At 51.3% G+C, this 24,309-nt stretch overlaps 1 protein-coding gene across 10 annotated transcripts in view; it reads left to right on the forward strand.

Moving 5' to 3' along the window:
* Nucleotides 1-24,309, forward strand: part of FREM1 (FRAS1 related extracellular matrix 1) — a 148,051-nt gene that overhangs the window by 14,936 nt on the left and 108,806 nt on the right. For 9 of the 10 annotated variants that reach the window (XR_009460956.1, XM_059724713.1, XM_059724712.1 and 6 more), the window contains exon 2: nucleotides 8,664-9,169. Coding sequence is in view for 9 of the 10 variants with exons in the window: in XM_059724713.1 (XP_059580696.1) it covers nucleotides 8,939-9,169 (231 nt within the window). In the remaining variant the exon portion in view is untranslated. Of the gene's footprint in view, nucleotides 1-2,928; nucleotides 4,701-8,663; nucleotides 9,170-24,309 lie in introns of all 10 variants that reach the window. The other variant, XM_019483845.2, reaches the window with a different exon arrangement.

The raw sequence follows: 24,309 nt of genomic DNA on the forward strand, positions 1-24,309 counted from the left end.
TGTGCGAAGCTTTGCCGGCTGTTTCGTTTTGACGCTCTTTCGACTCATTTCAAGCTCGAAACAGCGAAATCAAAACAAAATGAATTGAAGGGCTTTGAAACAGCCTCGAAACAAAATGAGGCCAGTCGAAATGTTTTGAAAGTTTTGAAACATTTCAAGTTTTGAAGCAGCAGGCAGGTGGTGGGAGGCAGGGGAGAGCCAGGGTTGTGCTCCGAGCAGCTCCGCAGCCCCATGTGGCTCAGCCTGGTGGGGAGCACAGCCCTGGCTCTCCCCACCTCCTGCCACTGGGCTGCACTCTGTGGCACTGGCGAAACCAATCAGAGCACAGCGCTGGCTCTGTTTGCCTTCTGCCACCAGGTTGTGCTTTGATCGGCTCCACCAGCCACATGGAGCTCAGCCCGGTGGCAAGAGGTGGGCAGAGCTGGCGCTGTGCTCTGTCTCCTGCTGCCGGGCTGAGTTCCATGGGGCTACAAGCTGCTGGGAGCTGAGCCCAGTGGAGGCAGGTGGGGCACAGGCGGGGGACCAGTGCTGAGAGCTGAGTCCGGTGAAGGGAGGTGGAGTGCAGCCCCAGCTCTGTGCTCTGCTTCCCCCCACCAGGCTGCGAGCTGCTGGAAGCTGAACCCAGTGGAGGGAAGCAGAGTGCTCCAGGAGAGTTATGGACAGGAGGTGGCAGTGGCAGTATGGCAGAGCACCATCATGACAGTGCGGTCAGGGGGGACGGAGCAGTGTGGGGGGTTAGGGTCAGGGTTAGCAAACTTCCCCCCCCCCCCCCCCCGGGTCCCCATCCCCCGCATCATTCTTGATGGGCAGTTCACTAGAATATATATATATAACTCTTGATCAATAACTTGAGTTCTTTGCCTACATGCCCTCTTATAATTTATGATATCCTAGAGCTTTCAAAGGATATATTAACAACTGTTGGTTAGATAATATAATGGGATTCTGAATAAGATGATGTATTTATGTGCTTCAGCACAAGAAAGCTGGAAGTGTGGCAGTGGTTTTAGTCTATTCAGTTAATGGCTTAATGAATAAATTTAACTGGCTCTTTTTTGGCCATTCATAAATCTTCATTATATATCTGTTTGGATTTTACCTTGAATACAAGACCCTTCACATTTATGGCCATCATGTTTGATTTTAATTTTCCCAAAGTTAAGTCCACATATGTAAAATGTATTTTCTTTTAAAGATTTCAAACATTTTTTTACATTCTAGTGGCCTTCTAATGACATTGAATTAGAGTGATTCAATGGTGGGTATGATTAAAATTATTCTTAGAAAAGAGAGACACAATTGTTTCAGCACTATTGGGAATTAAGGTTTAAAAAAAGGCAGAGGAATTCTATAACGTAATTTTCTGTGCCATTATGGAAATTTGACTTTGGGCTTGTCTACAAGGGGAAACAGCCCTGAATATAGCTATTGCACTATACCTATTCCACACTAGTTTTACATGTCATTATCAGTGTCTTTTTCAGTATACTTGGAAATGAATAAATCACAAAAGGCACTCTAAGTTGCCACAGGGGGTCTAGCCATTGCACTTCAAATTCATACCCTAACTCAGTAGTGCTCCACCTTTTAGCCCTGTGGGCCAGATGAGTGGCATGGAACTGGTCCACAAACTAGATCCCTCATGGAGTCAGCATCTGGAGCATACCCTACACTGTCTCAGCCCTGAACATCCAATCTAGCACACCGGGCTCCCCAGAGATCCAGAAATTTGGCAGCAGGAGAGCAGCAATTAACACTTCCATCACCCCTTACTGCTAAATTTTTTGACCCATGGGGAGCCTGGTGATCCAGGTGCCACAGCTCCATGGGTTAGGAGGTAACTTATTCCACAGTAGCTTCCCTGCCCTAACTTTTTCCACAGTAGCTTTCCCATTTAGACAGGCCCTTGTCATTCCTACCCTTACCTCATTTCAACTATACTGTGTATTAATTAAAAACTTTAAGCAGCAACATAAAATCATAAAATCATAGAAAATTAGGGTTGGAAGGGATTTCAGGGAGTCATCTAGTCCAACCCCCTGTTCAAAGCAAGACCATCCCCAACTAGATTATTCCAGCCAGGGCTTTAACATAAACCATTTTTTCTAGTGAACTAACCAAATTTTTCACTTTCCATGAAACAATGGACCTCTTCAGAAGTATCTTCATGAGAGGTTAGCTGAATATAACATGCATATGACATGCAGATGAGCAGTCTGATTTGATCCAGTCAAGGAGAAGAGTTTACTTACACACTAGCTACTCTGTTACTCCACTAAGTAGAAGTCCACGGACAAACCAGTGATTCTCAACCAGGCTGTTGCAACATTCTGGGGTGCCATGAGATTCCTTTTAAGGGTGTTCACAATATTAATACTGCTAGATATACAAACAGCTACACATGATTCACAAGATAAACCCAGCAATTTGAAATAGGAATCCTTAGTGTCAAAATATTCTGACCTGTTGTGGTCTTTCTGAGTTCTTTGCAACTGAGGAATTGCTCTAGTATTTTTCTTTAAGGAAAAACAAGTGAAAGCTAAGAGCTGGCATCTTCCAAGAGATGCCTTGATTGTAACAAGGTGTGCCTTGGCTCTAAAAAGTTTGAAAACCACTGCTATAGACTGTGTAGCAGCACGTAGTGTTTAAAGGAGACAAGATTAGGAAGAACAATTTATCAAGTGGATGGCTGTTAATAGTATGTCTCACAGTTATGTGGTGCTGAATTCTGCTGTAATGATATGATGCAGGAAAAAGGAAGAGATGAAGAATAACACCTATATATATGCAAGCTTACCTATATGGGGGTGCATATATGGGGAGCCAATATACCACTGTCATCTGTATGTATGCCCTGAGTCAATGCTGCCAGTGAAAACAAGGAGGAATTCTATGCCAACCTTGACCAAATCATTTCTGATATTCCAGGGGGATACAGACTTATTCTTCTTAGTGATTTCAATATCAGAGTTGGAAAGGACTCTAACCTCTGGAATGGAACCATCAGCAAGGAAGAAGTAGCAAAGGTCAACTCCAATGACATCCTCCTCTTAACCAAATGTGTGGAACAGTGATTCACCATCACCAGCACTGTTCCAACAGAAAAAAACAGACACAAGACGTCATGGCAACACCCATGATCTAAGCATTGGCATCGGGTTGACTGTCATCGTTCATGCCCAGGATTGCAAAGATGTCTGCATCACCTAAACTATGCTTGGATATGATGATTGACTCATCTGCTCGGTTATATCACTCAGACTGACTCCCAAACAATGGCTGCAGAAGAAGAAACGCTGACAGAAGATCAAAACTGAAGGACCCAAGCAAGTGAAACCTCTTCCACCAGCGCATAAACAAAAACTGACCCACAATACCACCCCCACAGACCATGCTGGAGCCCCTCATCCCCAACCTGCAATCCCCCCCAACCCCTGTTGATAGCCTCAACAAAAACTGATGAATTCCATTCAGCAATAATGGGAGAATGTCAGCAGCATTTGGAGTGCCCTCGCAGCCAGTGTCATCAGCACCTGTAAAGAGACACTTGGATTCTCTACCAGGAAACAACAAGACTGGCTTAATGAGAATGACTGGGAGATCCAAGAATTAATCAATTGCAAATGCAAGGCCTTGTTCCCTGGCAAAATGACACCAACTCCAAACAAAAGAAATTGAATCTCCAAGAAGCCAAGCCAGAGGTCCAAAGGAAGACCTGCAAAATGAAGAACAAATGGTGGGAAGACAAGGCTAAGGAGATTCAACAACTTGCTGACATCCACAATATGCACAGTTTCTTTAGTGCCACCAAAGCCATCTATGGCCCAAGCAATCAGGGACCAGCCCCCTTAAGACATATGGATGGAGGAGACTGATTAAGTAAAGGGGAGCCATTGATGCCCACTGGGAGGAGCATTTTGAAGACCTTCTCAGTTGAGATTCTGTTGTTGATGCGAGTGTTCTCAACTTCATCCTGGAACACCCAGTCAGAGATATCTTCCAACCCTTGATGAGATGAAGAAAGCTATCAAGCAGATAAAGAATGACAAGGATTTTGGGGTAGAACCCCACAAAAATCTTTAAGTAGGGAGGAGAGGAGCTCACATCACAGTTCCATGCCCTCATCTTAAGGATCTGGAATGATAAGGAAATCCCAGGGGACCTCAGGGAGGCCATGACTGTAACAATCTTCAAGAAAGGCGAGAAATCTGACTAAAAATTACAGAGGGATCATCTTGCTGTCTACCACAGGAAAGATTATTGTGATAACCCTCCTGATCTGTCTCCTTCCACCTGCTGAAGAGCTCCTGCCAGAATCTGTGTGGGTTTAGGGCATCAAGAGGCACAACTGACATGATCTTCACAGGTCTCCAGCTCCAGGAACAACACAAGCCTCTCTAGTTGGCCTTCTTTGAACTCATGAAAGCTTTTGACTCAGTCAGCCAGGAAGTGTCTTAGGAGGAGACTTCTGAAGAACGGATACCCACTGAAATTTGTCAGCATTCTTTGCCTGCTCCATGATGGCATGAGTGAGGTGGCTCTCAGCAATGGATCTATTACAGATCCCTTTGAGGTTAAAATGGGAGTTAAGCAAGGCTGCTGCATTGCTTCAACACTCTTCTTAATATTTCTTGCCATGATGTTACATCTGAACACCAACAGGCTTCCAGCCAAAGTGGAACTAAACTACCAAATGGATGGTAAGCTATTTAACCTCAGCTGATGCCAAGCCAAAACCAACACTACCCCGACCTCAATCACTGAGCTCCAGTACGCTGATGAGTCTGTAGTGTGTGCTCACTCAGAAGCAGAACTTCAGGCAATCGTGAATGTCTGCCTAGCATTATGTGCAGAGCGTTTCCTTGGGGCTGGCTGTTGATTTATTAAATTCAGTGGTCTTCAATCTTTTTGACCCTCAGGCCAGATGGGCAGTGCCCAGTCTGTCTGTGGGCTGAATCCAATGGGTGGGCCGAATCCAGCATGCAGGGTGGGCATGATGGGGCCCAATCCTGCTGCAGAGAGGTGAGGGGAGCAGCCAAGCTCCAGGCTAGCCACACATGGGGAAAGGGCATAGCTGGGTCCAACCCAGCCCTACAAGGGGTGGAGAAGGAAAGAAGCATGGCCCAGCCTTCTCCTGGCTGTGCAAGGTGGGGCATGTAACCTGATCCCAATCTGGCAGCATGGGGCTTGGGAATTTCACAGGAGGAGGTGAAGGGGGGTGGCAGTATTAATTGGTACTGCTCCCCTGCTGCTAAATTTCCTGACCTGTAGGGAGGTCTGCAGGCCAGATGCCATGGCACCCTTCATTTCAGTTAATTTTCAGTCCAAACATCTTCACAGAAGTAAACAGTCCGAGGTAGGGAGTTTTGGGGAGAGGCATTATACATCATCAGGTTGTTGAACAGGAGTGAAGTCTTAAGTGTCTGGTTACTGATTTTAACTCCTGCAGTAGATGAAGATGAACCCAAAGCCAAGGAGTGGGAGGTTTATTGACCAATACATGTAATAAGGAGAAGCAGTGTTTGCTCCATTTTACAAGATTACAGGGCTCCTGATTCTTAATCTGTTTCATCCTAGTTTTGTTTTATTGAAATAGACAGATACATGTCTATAATTTTAGAGCAAAATTTAAAATCTCTAGGATTGCAATTAAAGAGTTAGAAAACAGTAAAATGTCTTCTCAGTCTTTCCATGTGGAGAGACCTTGGAAGTGCATGTTTGACTTTAAGCACATGAGTAGTCCCATTGTCTCCACAGGGATTACTTCGATGCTTACAGTTAGGCACAGACTTATGCATCCTGGGCCAGAGTAGCTCTGTCTTTTGTTATTATAGGAAATGAAAAACATTTAACAGTTTCCTAACATTGCTTTCGGCTGCTCAGTGAAATGTAAAACCAGACTGATAAGAATGTACACTTGTAGGGAATAAGAGGCAGCTAAACTGCTGGGAAACATTAGAAAGGACTTTACTGCCAACAAAGAAAAAAATAAGAGGCACACAGTCCTAGCTTTTGTCTTTTTCCAGGTTAGACCATTGCTAATGATCAGATTTTAATTGGTGCTGACATTCTGTATATACAAGGAGTGAGAATATTCAGAATTTCTCATAAAAATAAAGGCGTGCCCCTTGGAGTCAGCAGCTTTCCTGGCTTAAGAGTTTATGATATTTAATTGAAACAATGCTATATTCTAATTTTGTGATATATTGTTCATTAGTTTGGGAAATTTAAACTTCTGATCTTGTGTTAAGGAGATGAGGCAGCCCCAGGAGGACTGTGCTTTCCTCAGAGTACATAAGAGCTTTTAGAAATCTTTGCTTCTAAAGATGTCATTCAATATAACTACAAGCAGTATAAACTACCTGGAACTCAGTTGATCCACCTCACGACACTGAAGGCTAAGCCTAACTAAGAGACAGTTTAGGAGACTTTTTTAATTGATTATTTTTCTGTGTTTGTTTCCACTTTAGAATTTGATAATAATTCACTTTCTATACACATTTTCTTTTTCCATTGGTAGAGGATGATTCCCACAATCCCTTCTTCTGTTTTGAAGAGAGAAGGATCAACAATTTCAACATTCTACCATATACTTATACTTGTGACTTAACAGGCAGCCAGCTGCTGCTTTCCCTTCCATCATTGAATCAGGAGAACTGTTTATGTCTGTATTTGGAACATATTTGGATATTGCCTCTTTGATACACTACAGCTACTCCTCACTTAAAGTCGTAGTTACATTCTTGAAAAATGCAACTTTAAGCGAAACGATGTTAGGCGTATCCAATTGTGTCACAGTAGTTACCTACTAGCAGGTGGTGACCAAACAACATTATAACTGAACATTGTGCGACTTTAAATGAGTATGTTCTCTAATAGATCAGCGATGTAATAACAAAACAATGTTAACCAGGATGCTGTTAAGTGAGGAGTATCTGTAGTTAGAATAGAATCCAGCTCAGTCTATCATAACTATGTTGGCTCCCTGTGCTAACCAGTACAAAATACTGTATAGATTCAAGATTCTGTCTGTAGATCTGTTTGTATATGTATATTCATACGCACACACACATGCACACACAAACACACACCCATACATAATGTATGTATGTGTGTACATGTGTGTGTATGTATGCATGTGTATTTTTATTTTTTTTTTAGATTTATATCCCACCCTTTCCAAAAGGCTCAGAGTGGCTTATAATAAACAACTCACAGACAAGATTCCCCAGACAACACCCAAAAACCCAAGAACTCCAACTTTTCATTTTTCCCTAACCACCACATCCCTGCTGAAATCTCTACCAAAGCAAACCCTTTGGCCAGTTCCAACCACCAATCACATTGAGATATAGGAACCTTTTCCAACCCTCTCATTCCCCACCCACCTCTTCTCACCATCCTGCTTCACTCCCAGAGAAGAACCTCCCCACCCTTCCCCAACATCCCCTCCAAGTCCCCTCTTCTCTTATAGAGGGGCTATGACTGTCACTGAACTCCCCAGAAAATGCACCTAATTTATTCCATTCCCCCTGACAAACACAACACAAATACCAAGGAACCCTAACAAAGGAGTAAAAGAGAAAAAAAAGACCCTCCATCTTCACCTTGATCACCGCCAAAGGGCAGGGTGAATTCAGAGGTTTACAGTGGCACAGTTGCACCCCTTGCTTTGGCTGTGCTACCTCACATGGAATGAGATCTCTGAGCTCTCCAGCATGTCAGTGCAGTTCTTGCTTTCAAGCAGCTAGAAGTGATGCTCAGTCCCTGCTTCCACATAGCTCCATAGTCCAGGGGCTGAGCACTAATGCTGCTTGTCTCTTCTTCTCTGCTGCTGAATTCATCAAATGGGGGGAGGAGGAATGGGGAGGGAAGAGTGAACAGCAGTGGTGTTCACACTCTGTGATCCAGAGCTGTGCACAAGAAGGGTTTTAAGCAGACCCTGTATTGATCAGTGAGGTCATGGCACATGTGGTGCTCCCAGTAGGAGCTATGCCAGAGTCATGGCAAGGAGTTGCTTCCACATCCTCTTCAGCCTTGTGGCACAAGCACAGTAAGCTCTCTTCATTGAGCATGTACCACACAGCCAAAGTGGGTGTGTCCACACCACATCACTGACATTTTGGATCTGCCCATGCTGAAGGACAATGCCAAGTGGTGCCCTTAAGAATCAACCTCTGATGGCCTCCACCCATGGAGGCTTGCTGGCTTTGCAGGGGCTGCAAGCTGTCCAGGTCCTTTCCCTTCCTTTGGGTGGCCGAGAGGTGTCCCCCAGCCCTCCTCCAGAGAGCTGGAGAATGGAGAGAGGGAGTCATGGTCACAATTCTTCCTAGAGAAGTCTGCCAGCTTTATAGGACCTGAAGGGTGGTAAGATCCTTCTTCCTTCAGGTGGCCAAAATGCATACATATAAATATGTGAATGTACATGTATTGGGCACAACTTGGATACCATACAAGGATCAGATCTGTTGAACAAGAAGGTGCCATTTTTAAATAGTCAATTTTCTAACCATCACCGCACTTAACTTTATGTAGAAGTCTAGTTAGTTTACTGTTTGACATGAACTGTAATTATGGAACCATTGGAAGATCTCCTTGCTGTTCTTTTCAATAGATACTTGGTGCCTTATATCAATTTTTTTGCTTTCTCTTTCTCCCTGCAGGACTTGCAAACTTTTAAAGCACTACAAGAGCGCATTCATCATTTTGTCAGGATTGATCAAGGAGTTTTTTGAAAACCCAAGGGTACTTTAAAAGGCACACTTGTCCAAATTTCAATTGAAGGGGCATATTTCATAGAAAACATACAGTAGTGGTTGCTTGTGACTAAAGCCCTGTGCTTTGATTATATGGTGAAAATCTTCTGGAGGAAGAAGAGAAGACCTCTTTTGTTAAGGACTTTTGTACTAGTTGAAGGGAGTGGATTTCTCATCATAATATGAAGCCTCTTAAGAACAGCTGGCTGTTTCCACTGCTCACTGTTATCCTGAGATGCGTCTGTTCCTCCTTTATCAGTGTCAACCGTGGGGTAAAAGTGATGAAGGGACAGTCTGTCTTCCTGTCAAAAGATGACCTGCAGTTTTCTATCCCCAGAGTGAAAGATGCCTGCAAAGTGGAAGTTGTGATTAATGAGCCAATAACACAGAGGGTTGGGAAACTAACTCCACAGGTATTTGGGATCAGTATTTTACTACTCTCTTCTTTCTTGGCTTGTATATGCATGTGAGAATGTGTGTGCGTGCACATGCATGCCTCAGAATCTGGAAGAGTTTTTTTTAAAGGAACTGTTGTTTAAAAGCATACAATAGTAACTGAAAAGCATAACATTTCATAGCCTGTGTGAGCAAGGTTTAGCTTTTCATTAAAAGGTACTGGTTTGTTGAGGATTATATCCCTGGAACAAAGCATTTGCTTAGAAATTCAGTAGCACCTGCCCATGACAGTGGAGTTATACCAGTATGTGGGTTCCACAGCCGCCAGTCTTTCAGAACTTTCTGCAAGGAACCAGTGTGTAGTCTACCAGCTGCTTGTTTCTTTACAATGAGAACAGCCAATATCCCTAAGGGAATGTATAGCAGGGTAAAGCACTTTTACATTTTAGTCACGCAGTTGCTACACGGAGAGCAATTAAGAAAAAAATCATCACATACAATAAGCTCATTGCATGCAGTGTTATTTGTTCTGCTGCTCAACGACCAAATTACTAACAGATGGTAAATATGGAAAAGGATTTTTTTTTTAATTACTCGCATGAGACGACAATAAAATAAATTCCACATATCACCTTTCTCTTATTAATAAGCCTAGAAAAATCCACCCCCTGAATTTAAGACGAAAGCTGTTGGTGATAATATGCAGAGACAAAATCTGTGTTTCCTAGTTTTTGACTGGAAGCAGAAGTAGCAAACTACCAAAATTAAAACTCTGCCTCATGGTATTTCTAACTTGGTCACAATTAATTTTCCAGGAGATGCTTATCTGAATTGAACCAAAACTTTGAAGGCTAATGTTTGTAGTAGCCTAAGGAGGCTGCAGGGGCAAAGAGAGAAAAAGTCACACTTGTGGGTTGATTGTGCTGGAGGTATCATGTCCATCATGGTTTTCTTTGTATCTCTCCAGTGGATCAAAGGAATTGCAGATGTAGCTTAACTAGCCACCTCAAGGGAGGTAGTGCTCTCCCCTACCCTGGGGGTCTTCAAGAGGAGGTTAGATGAGTATCTAGCTGGGGTCATCTAGACCCAGCACTCTTTCCTGCTTATGCAGGGGGTCAGACTCGATGATCTATTGAGGTCCCTTCCGATCCTAACATCTATGAATCTATAGCTAGCAGAGGATTCTCCAACATGAAGGTTATGTCTGTGGGCTCAGAGATCTGCTGATGGCTCCTCTCTGCCTGCCACCTGGTTTATCCAGAAAAAATAAGGGAGGGGCCAGGATACTTCCATACTCTGGTGAATCCTCCTTTTCTGGAGCAGCTCCTTGGGACATAAAGCCTGAGGACTGCCAGATACTAAGTCAGAACCAATTTTCTCAGAGGCACTGAGGAACAAGCATTCGCAGGACCTTCCTGAATACCTAGATATCTAACCCCACTACCTCTTCCTTCAGGCTGGGGACAGACATTCAAAAAGCCTGAGCCTGATTTGATTCAATCTTTGCAGGTTAGTCTAACCTGGCTAGGCTGAACTGGCTTGAAACCAGGCAGACATTCTCTCTGGACTGAGGAAATTCAGGCACATGCCTGCAGTGGCTCAGGCTAGAAGCCAGGGGGCGCTAGAGCAGCCCTCCCTTCCCTTGTGTAGGGAGCTGAGCTGATGGGGGCGTGATCAGGCCCTGGAAGAACTTTCTCATTAGGGAGGTCTGTCTGCATGGTCCCAGGCTTTTTCCTGCTGGCTGCTCAAGGGGCAAGAGTGTTGCTAGCCCTCAGCCGTGGGCTAGCACTTTGCAGAAAGGTGGGGGAGGTTTGCAGTGCATGCATCTGTTGATGATACAGAGCTTTTCAATCTCCCTCCCTGCTTTGTCATACCGTCTGCAGCAAACTGACAGGCAAGCAAGCCAGCTGGAGGCTGATAGCAATAACAGTCTTTATCACCCGATTAGCAAAACAATGGCCTCTCTCCATTACTTCAAACTTTTTAAAGGCTTACTGGATGGCTTACTGGATGACCTGTTGATTAGCTCCAAAGAGCCCTAAGTAGTCACTGTTCTGTCTGCCAGCCCCAGTGAAACTGGAGAGAGAGAGACACACAGACACCTCTCGGCATTAGCTAGCATACCACATGCCTAGGGTCCATGTGGCTGGGGTCTGTGCTGTGGGAGATGGGAGGGAGGGAAGGGGGGGATTTCCTGCTTGAGCAGCAGTGGGGTAAGGCAGGAGAATCCAGGCACACCCTGCTGTGTCTGCAGTCTCTGCTGGAGCCTTATACAGCCTTACGTAGCATACCACATTCTGGCTATGGTTTGTGCTGTGGCAGAGAGGAGGAAGGGATCTCTGCTTAAGCAGTGAGTGGTAAGGGGGGGGGGGGAAGTGGGGCACACGGAAGCCAGCAGACCCTGCTGTACCTGCAAGTCTCTGCCGGAGCTCTGGCCTGGCAGCAAAGGGGAGGGGCCAGCTCTGCTATGGAGCAGAGAGCCCCACCCAGCCCAGAAAGCATACTTGGTGGGGGACTCTGGGGGACTCTGATTTAACTTAAACCAGCAAGGGATCTAGGGCAGACATTGCATACACTGGTTTGACCCAAATCAGTTAAGTCTGATACTACATTCATCCAGGTTTATCTCAAACTGGTTTCTGCCATTTTCCAACTGGTTTATGTGCACTGAACATCTGTTCTGTTACAGGTTTAAACCAGTTTCTGATCACTTAATCCAGTTTATGTGTAACATCTGTCCCTAGCCTCCGTGTCTACAGCCCTGTTCCTGACATACAGGATATCTATCGTATGTACCAAAAGTAGGAGCAACTGGGCCCAGTTACTCTAATCTGTCCTGGAGGAGGTTGCTTTGATCTGATGGTAAACTTGGAGTTACACAGCTCCGCTGTAGTGACTGATGCTCATTCTTTTGCTGACACTTGTCTGCAGATAGGCGAATATGACTGCATCAGGTCAAGCTTTCTTTTAGTTTTTTCAACTATGAGAGCTTAAAGCCATTGTCAGTTTTTTTTAATGAGAGTTTCTGATGTAATCACATGACTCTGGGAGTCAGAGTCCCAAGCACTTGCCTGGGCTATTTAAGCATTTACCACCCTTGAGTAAAGATGGCAGAATCCTGTCCCTGGCAGTGCTGAGCCTGCTCTTTCAACCAGGAAATACTGCAGTCAGGAAATGTCTCTGGTTTGATCTGGTTTACTGTCATTAAAGTGAGTAATGTGCTAAGAATGTGTGACAATTTAATTATAAATTGTAATTGAAAAGCAGTTGAAGTGGAAAAAAACAAAGCAAGACAGTAATTAGGAAAAGATTTAGCTCTCCTTTGTTTTACTTAGTAAATTTATAGACAATTACAGTTGCCTGTTCATATAAAAGGAAAACATATTAGGAAACATAAAACAGATGTTTCTTTTAGCAAAGCAGATTGTGTCTTTTTTTTATAATCACTATGTGTCAATAGTCGGAGGCCTATGCTGAAGGAAGGTCCTTCATTTTAAAAAAATGTTTTTATCTCCCTTGTTATCAATTAGGAAGAGGAGGTAATGATATCTTGTAAAAAAAAAAAAAAGGCAACAACCCCCCCCCCCGAACCACCTATTAATGTGATAGATTTATCTTTAGAGGATTGCGGTTCCTATAAATAGAAATACACTAGCGGGAGGAAAACTGGGATCTCGGCCACTAGGATTAGATGTTCAATGGCAAAACTTTGAAGGACCCTTGTTAATTTACAGTAGCAGAGATTCTGATGCTTAGTATAATATAAATATAAAACTATGGGGAGCTGGTACATACAACAATTTTACTTATATAGTCTATGTACTTGCTGTCTGGGATAACTCTTCTGACTCCAGCTGAGTTTCCTCTTTCAAAAGTTATGGTTTGAGGACAATATTTAGCAGTTTCTCTGTAGTTAAAAGAGTACTTAAATAGCATTCCTCTTCGTAATAGAAAACCTTTTCTGATATGGCTCTTATCAATGTATGTAGATTAATTAAACTTAACAGTAAAAGCAAAAACAACAAGTGGCAGGATTCTTTTTCTGTTGCATATTGAAAAATTGTGAGGTATCCACTTATGGTTACTTAGTTTTTTTCAAACATAGGCAAGAGATTGCAAAAAACAGAACTTCCAAAGAGTAGGGTAACCAACCAAGAAGCCAGCACATTCTAGCAAACATCTGTCACATTCCTTTTCTAAACATTAAGCACAGGTAAAGGCTAGAACATTTGCTTCAATCATGTTGTTCAATCACGCTGTTCATCCAAGTTATTGTAGTCAATAGGAATGCAGTTGGCAGATTAAATACTCTTAACTCATGTGTTTATTCTATGAGGGTAAATCAACCCTTTTGTTTTTGGGTTAGTGGTTATTAATACTCTTTGTATTGCATTTGCTATGCAGATGAAAGCCAGGGTATATATTTGAAAGTCACTCATATATGACAGTTACCACTCAACTTTAGGTCTCACGAGAACAATGCTCAGCAAAAGTTCACATTGTCATTATTTAAAATTGTGAGTCAATGCAATGCCAGTGCATACGTGGTACAAAAATAATGTAAATCACAGTTTTGTGGATTCTGTTGAGAGAACTAAAGGCCATTTTTTAATCCAAAGTTATTGAATAACTCTTCTGCAGTTCAAGGGTTCATGTTACCTAATGCTGCATGTTGAATAGCTGATACTTCTGACCCATCCTGATCCTGTAAGGAGAGAACTGTCTCTTGCAAATTAACTATAAATAAATGATGCACAAAACTACATGTCTCCAAACTTACAACATGCCAGAATGAAGGCTGTCCATGTCTTTGCCCCCATAGCTCAGGACTGAAGGAATTATGGCTAGTGGCTCCATCAGGATTAGGGTTACCATATTTCCAGGTTTAAAAAAGAAGACACTTGTTAGGGAGCAGTTGGGGCAGTGATATGTCCGTACCCTGCCCCTGCTCTCCACTCCCAAGCCACAACCCCCCCAGCCCTGCTGCTATCCCTCCTGACCCACAATACCACCCCCACAAACCATTCTGGAGCCCCTCATTCCCAACCTGCAATCCCCCCCAACCCCTATTGATAGCCCTCACTCCTGACCCATAGCCCCTGGCATGGCCTGTACTACGCACACCTAACTCACAGTTCCCCGCCCCTCTGGTGCCCCTCACTCCCAAGCCACAGCCCCCCCAGACCTGCTGGTGCCACTCACTCCCAACCCATAGCCTCCTGCCCCCGCCCCTCCCACCTTGCAGCATCTCCCAGCTGCCCTGCATCTGCAAGCACAGGCACCAGCATGGCTATGCAGCTCCCTCTGCCCCAAAACAGGCCCCTTCACCACCTTCCCACACTGGAGAGGCAGGAGCCTCCCCCGTCTCCCCCACCCTGCTGCAGTCTCAGTGGTGTGCGTCCTGCCTCCAGTCATGCCCCCCCTCTACTCCCCCCAGCACCAAGCACCTCCTTTCTAGGGCAAGCCAGGAAGTGCCAGGAAAAACTTCAATGCTGAGCAGAGGCAGAGCAAAATCCTGGACATTTACTGATATTTAAAAAAACTGTCCAGATGGAGATGGGAGGACCCCCCCAAAAGGACATGTTCAGGAAAACCTGGACATATAGTAACTCTAATCAGGATGGCATTTGGCAGACATAGGAGGTCTGCAAGGTGAGTATATGGCCAATATGACCAGTGCTAGGAGCTGTGCCTGGCACATGGTCAGTGAGAACAGAGATGTGTAAGAGGTAGGTGTGTGTGTGTAAGAAAGAGATTTATTTATTTATTCCTATAGAATACAGTGGTGAAAAGACCAAACAACCTATAAACAATGGCACTGAGGGATAAGGTTAGAGTGACCGTTTTATATTTGATATCCATTGCAAAGAATTGTTAGGAGCCTGGTGCAGGTCTTCAACTGAACTGCCTATTAAAATGATAAATAGAACATTCCTCCATGATGTGTACTATAGTTTGGACATTATTTGGGGTCTTTAATAAAAAAATCCATTTATGTAATAGTTAATTACATCTACCTTGTCCAGTATGAACCCTGTTCAACATTGTCTAGCTCTGCCTTGGTAGAGCAAAGCCAGAGGTTTTAGATGTGGGGTCCATAATAAGAAATGTATTAATAATATCAATTGTGCTCCATTGCTGGATCCATTTTTCCTTGATGTCAAAATTTGTGTCCTTAAGCTCTTTTCCTACACTCAAAAATGGCCTTCTGGACTTAAGACTTGGCCTACAGGGGTCATAAATGTCCTTAAAATTGGTAGTGAATTGAAGGTAAGCAGTTTTTTGTAGACTCTTAAAGTAGCCTGTTTAAGTTGAAGATCAGAAGGATATGCGAGAGAACAGACAGTCAAGCAATAGGAGCGTATCTGCAAGTACATGTTATGAGTCTCCTTGTTTCAAGAAAGAGATAGGAAAGAGAGATAACATAAAAGAAATGTTAAGCAGTGGACAATTTACATGAAGACTATTCATTATATGTCAGTCAGAGAAAAGTCAAAGATTTTAGCTGTTAAGCTCTAGCAAGACTCTTCTAGGCATATGTGAAAACAGTGATTATTCAAGGGCTTAGAACTAGAGTGGAAAGAAAGGGTGAGATGTAATAGGGATGTCAAAAGTTACATTCCTGATGCAGAGGCTGTGCCCCCACAAAACATGAATTCCCTGCTCTAATGCACAGAGGTACAAGAGCTAGGCCTGTGCAAAGCAGCTAGTATTTGCTTTGGAGTTGGATTCGGCCTATTCAGGGGACAGTGATTCAATTCGGTGATTCAAACCACTGTCCTGAATCAATTTGGCCGAATCTGATTTGCAGATTCGGCTGCTGCTGAATCAGCCAAAACTCTGAATCACACAGACCCCATCCCCAGCCCGCTCTCAATGGCTGCCTTGCCTGCTCCAGCTCCCAACTCCCTGGAAAAATAAAGCCCCGATTCATCAGCTGTTGCATGGCGGGGGGGCGGGGGGCAATCTCTGCTGCCCCCTGCCATGTGAGGGCTCTGTTACGAGCCCCCCAGCCCCCGCCCACTCTCCCAGCCCCCACCATGGCTGCCCTGCCCACCCCAGCTCCCAGCTCTTTAAAAAAACAAAAAACCCTGGGATCACCGGCTCCTGTCTGGTGAGGGGAGAAATGGCCATTGCTCCCCACAGGCCCACACCACATGGGGGGCTCTTCCATGAGCCCCCAGAAGCCCTGAGGCTGCTGCAGCAGCTGGTGAGTTCGGGGTTTCTTTCTTTCTTTCTTAGCAAAACCAGCTAGTACCACCCAGGAGACACGACAGCCTGCATACCAGCAGCCGCAGTATGGACCTTGCCACTATGAGATGAAGCAGTTCCTGGAATGTGCTACCAATCAGACTGACCTGACCCTGTGTGAGGGCTTCAATGAGGCACTTAAGCAATGCAAATATAACAGTGGCGTTGCTTCCCTCTTGTGAAGAAATCCAGCACTAATGAAGGGAAAACAAGAAGCTGCAGTAGAGCCATGAACCAGAGGGGATGGAAAGAAGTGCTTGTCTGACCTGTCAGAGGAGCTCTTAGTACTAGTTTGCTTCTAGACTAGTAGAAAAGGAGAACAACGATTGGCATTCTGTGGGACTTTTGGAATGCAGATATGAAAATAAAAGGGATGCATTTATTTTAATCTGTAAAAAAAAAAATAAAAAAAACCCTTTCTTTCTTTCTTTCTTTCTTTCCCCCCCAGCAGCAATACGGGCTGCCCTTTTGGCACCCTGCCCCGCAAGGGCCTCTACATGTGGGTGGTGCGCACCCGGCACGCCCAGGTGCTGGCCGGCCGCCCTGACACCGCGTGGCGGCGGCGCCTGGCGCGGCCCGGGACCCCGGCGTGGCGCACGCTGTATAAGGCGCCCATCGCCAAGAAGACCGGCGACCTGCAGTGGCGGCTCGTGCACGGCATCCTGGCCACCGGCACCTTTGTGCGTCACTTGGAGCCAGCGGCCTCGGCGGCCTGCCCCTTCTGCCCGGGGGTGCTGGACGAGGACATTTTCCACGCCTTCCTCGACTGCCCCCGGCTGCAGCCTCTCTTTGCCGCCCTGGGCGCACTGCTTCGGGTACTGGGCCGAGACCTCTCCGAAGACGCTTACGTCCACTCCTTTCCATACCGGGCGGCCGAGCGGGCCACGGTCAGCCTGGCCAACTTCCTGCTGGGCCAGGCCAAGATGGCCACCCTGAAGAGCCGGCGAAACCAGCTCAGCGGCACCGGGATGGTCGACGCCCTGCAGCTCTTCCGCCTGCTGGTGCGGGCCCGCCTCTCGCTCGAGTTTGAGCACGCTGTCCTCCGGCGGACGGTGCCCGCCTTTGAGGAGCGCTGGGCCCTCGAGGGGGTGCTGTGCCGGGTCGAGGCGGGACGCCTGATCCTCGCTCTGTGATGCCACCGGCTGCTCAAGCCGCAGAGACGCGTCAAGCGGGCCGAGGCCCTGGACTTTTGCTCGTGCGGGTCGACCCCGGAGGCCTCCATGGGTGTCCCTGCTGGCAGAACTGTAAATACTGTAAATAGTCCTTATGTTTCTTTGTGTTGGTTGTTTTTTTTTGTCTAGCGTGTACGGGCAGGCCTTGCAGGCCATGAGCCCAGGCCTTGTCCACGAGGCCCAGAGCTTTGGGCGTCCTTGTACATGCTTTTGCCTGGCTCCGAGTCATCACCCTCCGGGGAATAAAGGTCTCTTAAAAGTCTTTCTTTCTTTCTTTCTTTCTTTCTTTCTTTCTTTCTTTCAAGATGGCCGCCGACAGCTGAAGCCCTTCTAAGCTCCTCCAGCTCAGGTGCTTTCAGCTCGTTGCCTCGCACTCCCTGCCCCCCTTTTCCTGTCCCCCCCCCAAAAACCCCCCTTGCCTCTCCCCACCCTGTCCCTGGGGACCCCCTCCCTGCCCCTTCCCCCCACTTTCTGAGCCTTTTTCCCCTGGGCTCTGGCAGCCTCGTTTGCCTCTGCCCCTCCCCCACCCCCGCCTGAGTTGTCCCTTTGATTTCTGCTGCCTGCCTCCCCCAGGGCCCCTGCCCTTGGTCCCTGCCATCTGCCCCTGCCTTGGGGCTTGCCCTGAGCCCCTGCCGGGTTGCTCTGCCCCCCCTCAGGCCCATTTTGGGGCGTTTTCAACCCAGTCCCAGTCCCAGTCCCAGTCCCAGTCCCCCGTGTCAGCCTGAGGCTGCTTTTTTTTTTTTTTTTTTTTTTTTTTTTTATTTTTGCTGCGCTTCGCAGTTTAACCCTGTCCTGGCGAGGAATGGCGGCTCCTACGCCTGGCAGCTGGCATGAGGATGTCTCTCAGGACCTCCCACTGTCTCATGGCCTGAGGGTTCATGCCCCTCTCCATGTGGGGCTCGAGGCTTGCGTGGAGGCTCTGGCCGCCCTCCTGGGATGGCGTACCATCCGCTACGCGGGGCGCGTGAACACGGTCCCGATGATCTATTTGAGCAAGCCCGCCTTGGTTGACAGGGTGTGTGCGGAGGGCCTGGACATTGCGGGCATCCACTACCCTGTCACGCCCCTAGAGACTCAGGCAGTGAGGGTGGTGATTTCCAACGTCCCACCGCACGTTTCCGATCGGGAGCTGGCCAGGGGACTCGAAGCCTATGGGGTTCCTGCGAGTCCTTTTCGCCGCCTGCCGATGGGAAACAAGAACCCTCAGGGCAAGCACGTCCTGTCCTTTCGGAGGCAGGTCTTCATGCTCCTCAAGGAGGGCCCCCAGTCGCTGCCTCGCTCCCTGAGCCTCACGCTCGAGGGGCGGCGGTTTATTATCTATCTATCTGTGGGAGAGACCACGTGCTTCAAGTACGGGGGCTCCTCCCACCTGGCCGCGCAGTGCCCTCGGGGCAAGGCGGCCGGACCATCGCCGCCTGCGGCAGCGCCGACAGACGGCGCGTCGACGTCTGGGGCACGCGGCAGGCCCAGAGAGGCTGGGAGCTCTTCCTCCCGACCTCCTTCCCCCCCCATTCCATCTCAGGGGACCGGGGTCTCCAGCGGGAAGCCATCGTCCAGCCGAGGGGCTGGTGCTACTACCGTGGCCCCACCGCCCCCTCCCCCGTCTGTGGCGCACCCTGCCCTCGGTGCGGCAGCCCCACCGGGTGGAGAGGCGGACGCCTCCCCTTGCCCCCTGCCTGCCCCGGCCGAAGTGGCTGGGGTGGCCGGGGACTGCGGTGCTGGAGCCTCATCGGATGATGGGGCTCGGGCATCCTCCCTACCACCCGACAAAGAGAGGGAGATGAGGGGGGCCTCTCAGGACACCCCATCCCTGACAGCCCCCTCCTCGGCCAGTGCCGAGGACCCCCCCACTACAGAGCCGGACCCCGTTCCGGCTGCCACACCACCCGCCCCGTCGGATGTAGCCACCGACGAGGCAGACTTAGCGGGTGGGGGGGAGGGGCCTTCAGGGGTCCCCCTCCCCTCGCCTGTCCCCCAGCCTCCGGAGTCAGGCGGCAGCAGGGATAGTGGTGAATGTTTCTCTTCCGGTGGCCTGGCCCCGGGGGTGGCGGGAGAGCCCGCTGCCCCTTTGGTCACGCCCCAGCCTACCGGAGCAGATGAGGAAGTTAGCGAGATGGAGATCCAGCTCTCGGAGTCTCGCAAGAGACGTCGTGAGCGGGATGGCCCCTCCCCCCCCAAGAAGACAGGGAATGTCCTCGCGGAGCCGGTCCTCGACTCGGACGACGAGAGGCGGCTGATGTGCCTGGACATCGAGGGGGTCGACGCTGCAGTTGCGGGCGAGCTCCCGCCGGGGGTGCGGCCTCGCCGCTCTTCCATAGGCAACATCCACCCCAAGCTGGCGGAGCCCCCCTGGGTCTCTCCTGACTATGGGGGACTCCTGTCCTTGCTGAAGCTAACCAAGGGGCAGAAAAATGTAGCGGGGCACATCACCCAGTGGTGTGCGGTTCCCAAAGTGTTTGTCAAGGCTGCCAGGGCGGCAGTCAAGCTCATGAAGCAAGATCGGGGCACACGTCAGATGGCCTACCGTCTGGACAAGCTTGCCCAGAGGGTGAGAGTGGAGTGGGGCCTGGGCGGGTCCCTCGACTAGAGTAGGGCACCGTAGGCCTTCCCTGACCTGTCTGTATTGCCTTGCTCTGCTCTTGGGTGCTCGCTCTTCCACCCGCACTCTGCTTTGCTCCTCCTCTCCCACACCCACCCCCATGGCAGCCACAACCATTGGCACCTTCAACGTCAACGGCTGTCGCGACGCGGTGAAGCGCGAGGCCGTCCTGGAGCTCCTGCGACAGAAGAGGCTGGCCATCGCCTTCCTACAAGAGACCCACTCTGACAGGTTCAACCAGGCGGCCTGGCGGGCTGCCTGGCGAGGACAGGTGTTCCTGAGCCACGGCACCAACCTCCGCGCGGGGGTCGCGACACTCTTATCGCCGCAGCTGCAGCTTGACGCGGCGGTGCCGCGGGAGGTCGTCCCCGGCCGCCTGCTGACCGTCCGCGTCACCCTCGCGCAACACCGTCTGCTGCTCGTCAACATCTACGCGCCCTCCGATGGCCAGGAGAGGGTCGCTTTCTTTGAGAGCTTGGCTGCCCTCCTGCGCGACGCTAGCGAGGATGATGACCTGCTCCTCCTCGGGGGCGATTTCAATTGCACCACTGCCCCGCGCCTCGACCGCACAGGGCCTGAGCCCCACCTGCCCTCCGCTCGCAAGCTGCAAGCTGCCCTGGAGGGGGCAGACCTCGTGGACGTCTGGCGAGCCCTGCATCCCGATGCGCGCCAGTACACCTGGGCCAAGACGAGTGCCGGCGGTCTCACCATGGCTCGCCTCGACCGCCTTTATATCACCAGGCACCACCTGCCACTCCTGCGCAGCAGCCGCATCGCTCCCTCGGGTCTATCAGATCATGGCCTGGCCTTCAGCGTACTGAGCCTGCCGGGGAGAGCCTGTGCATGGGCACCGTATTGGTGTTTGAACATTAGTCTGCTCCAGGACTCTTATTTCCGGGACTGCTTTGCCCACTTTTGGCGGAGGTGGGAGGCTGCGAGACCGAGCCACTCCTCCTGGAAGCTGTGGTGGGACGTGGGCAAGGTCCAGACCCGAGCCTTCTGCCAGCAGTACACCCAGCTGGCCGCGAACGAGACGCGCCGCCGTATCCGGGAGTTGGAGGAGGACGTGGCGGAGCTCGAGGCTGCTCTGCTGGCCGCTGGCAGCGATGCAGCACTGAGCGAGAGCCTCCGGCTCCGCAGGAAATGCCTGCGCGACTTGGTGGAGAGCGCGGCCCGCGGCGCGAGGATCCGCGCCCGCTGCCAGGAGCTGGTGGAAACCGACGCCCCGACCCGCTTCTTTTTCGACCTGGAGCGGCGGCGGGCAGCGAGCAAAGTCTTGGACCATCTCAAGACTCCTGAGGGCCGGGTCATTACAGAGCCGGGCGAAGTCCGCGAACGTGCCGTCGCCTTCTATCGCGACCTGTTCGCGGCCGAGCCGTCGTGCCCCGAGGCCACGCGGGAACTCCACGAGGGCCTACCGCGTCTCGATGCCCTGGAGGCCGGCGAGCTGGAGCGGGACTTGTCCCTGGAAGAGCTGGCGGCCGCCACGGCCGGCCTCGCCTCCGGCAAAGCCCCGGGCCTCGACGGGCTGCCTGCCGAGTTCTACAAGACCTTCTGGCCTCTCCTCGGCCCCAGCCTCCTGCGCGTTTTCCAGGAGAGCCTCGCCGACAAGGTCTTGCCGATCAGCTGCCGCCGAGCGGTGCTGACCCTGCTGCCCAAGAAGGGAGACCTGGGCTACATGAAGAACTGGCGGCCGGTCTCCCTGCTGTGCGCGGACTACAAGATTCTGGCCAAAGCGCTGGCCACCCGCCTCCGCGCGGTCATGGCCTCTCTCACCGGGCCCGAGCAGAGCTACTGCGTGCCGGGCAGGACCATACAAGACAACCTGTTCCTGCTGCGGGACCTGCTCACGGCTAGCGAGCTCTTTGGCCTCGACGTCGGCCTCCTCTCTCTCGACCAGGAGAAGGCCTTTGACCGCGTGGGCCACGCCTACCTCTTCCGCACGCTGGAGGCCTTTGGCTTTGGGCCCCTCTTCACCGGGGCCCTCCGGGTCTTGTACCGGGACATTTCCAGCCTGCGCAAGGTGAACGGGGTGCTTTGCGCTCCGTTCCCCGCGCGCAGGGGCATTCGCCAGGGCTGTCCGCTGTCGGGCATGCTCTACGCCCTGGCCATCGAGCCGCTGTTACACGCGCTGCGCCGCCGCCTGAGTGGGGTGGCCCTGCCATCAGCCACGGGCCCGTCCGCTGGCCCTCATCTCCGGCTGTCGGCCTATGCGGACGACGTCACCGTCTTCCTCGCCACCCGGGAAGACGTGCGGGCTCTGGCAGATTGCCAGCGGGCCTACGAGCGCGCCTCCTCCGCCCGCATCAACTGGGGCAAGAGTGACACTCTGCTGTTTGGCGCATGGACTGGCAGGCCTCCGCCGGACTTGCCGGGGGGCCTCGCCTGGCGCTGCGAGGGCCTCAAGGTCTTGGGCGTGTTCCTGGGGCCGACGACCTTCATGGCGCGCAACTGGGACGGCCTCGAGGAGGGAGTGGAGGCCCGCCTGCAGCGGTGGCGCTGGCGCCTGCCCAGCCTTTCCTACCGGGGGCGCGTCCTCGTCATCAATAACCTGGCGGCGGCCACCCTGTGGCACCGCTGCGCGGTGCTGGACCCTCCGCCGGAGCTACTGGAGAGATTGCAGCGGCTCCTGGTCGATTTCCTGTGGGACGGACGCCACTGGCTCCCACGAGCTGCCCTCTACCTGCCCACCGGCGAGGGGGGCCAGGGCCTGATCGATCTGGCCAGCAGGGTGGCCGCCTATCGGCTGCAGGCCCTCCAGCGGCTCCTGTACACCGAGGGCCACCTCCCGTGGCGACAGCTGGCGTGCCGATTCCTGCGGCGAGTGGGGGGCCTCGGCTTTGACCGGGAGCTGTTTCAACTGGACCTCACCTTCCTGAACGGGGCGGTCCTTCCCCCGTTCTACCGCAGCGTGGTGCGGGCCTGGCGGGCGGCCTTCCATCTCTGTCCCCAGGCCAGGCACCTGCGGTTCCCGCAGCTCCTTCGAGAGCCCTTGGTCCACAACCCGGCCCTGCACCGGGTCGTGCCGAGCCTGGCCTCCGCCAGCCTCACGGCAGCTCTCGTCGAGGCGCGCTCCACCCGCCTGGAGCACCTCCTGGACCCCGCTCGGTCGGACTGGCTGTCACCCGAGGCCCTGGCTGCCCGGCTGGCGATGCGCTCCGTCCGCACCGCGGGGCGGCTTCTGCGGGCCGTTAGGGCCGCCCTCCCGACGGAGGCAGCGACCGCCCTGGAAGCCCATCTCCAGACTCGCCGGCCCCTCCCCGCCGCAGACGCCGCAGAAGACGCCTTCCCACCGCTACCCGTCATCCCAGCGGTACCTGGCGAGCTGGCCGAGCGGCCCAACACGCTGCTCAGGCTCCCGGTGCCCCCCAGCAGCAATACGGGCTGCCCTTTTGGCACCCTGTCCCGCAAGGGCCTTTACATGTGGGTGGTGCGCACCCGGCACGCCCAGGTGCTCGCCGGCCGCCCTGACACCGCGTGGCGGCGGCGCCTGGCGCGGCCCGGGACCCCGGTGTGGCGCACGCTGTATAAGGCGCCCATCGCCAAGAAGACCGGCGACCTGCAGTGGCGGCTCGTGCACGGCATCCTGGCCACCGGCACCTTTGTGCGTCACTTGGAGCCAGCGGCCTCGGCGGCCTGCCCCTTCTGCCCGGGGGTGCTGGACGAGGACATTTTCCACGCCTTCCTCGACTGCCCCCGGCTGCAGCCTCTCTTTGCCGCCCTGGGCGCACTGCTTCGGGTACTGGGCCGAGACCTCTCCAAAGACGCCTACGTCCACTCCTTTCCGTACCGGGCGGCCGAGCGGGCCACGGTCAGCCTGGCCAACTTCCTGCTGGGCCAGGCCAAGATGGCCACCCTGAAGAGCCGGCGAAACCAGCTCAGCGGCACCGGGATGGTCGACGCCCTGCAGCTCTTCCGCCTGCTGGTGCGGGCCCGCCTCTCGCTCGAGTTTGAGCACGCTGTCCTCCGGCGGACGGTGCCCGCCTTTGAGGAGCGCTGGGCCCTCGAGGGGGTGCTGTGCCGGGTCGAGGCGGGACGCCTGATCCTCGCTCTGTGATGCCACCGGCTGCTCAAGCCGCAGAGACGCGTCAAGCGGGCCGAGGCCCTGGACTTTTGCTCGTGCGGGTCGACCCCG

Source organism: Alligator mississippiensis, chromosome 3 (genome assembly GCF_030867095.1).
Source record: "Alligator mississippiensis isolate rAllMis1 chromosome 3, rAllMis1, whole genome shotgun sequence".
Lineage (NCBI taxonomy): Eukaryota > Metazoa > Chordata > Crocodylia > Alligatoridae > Alligator > Alligator mississippiensis.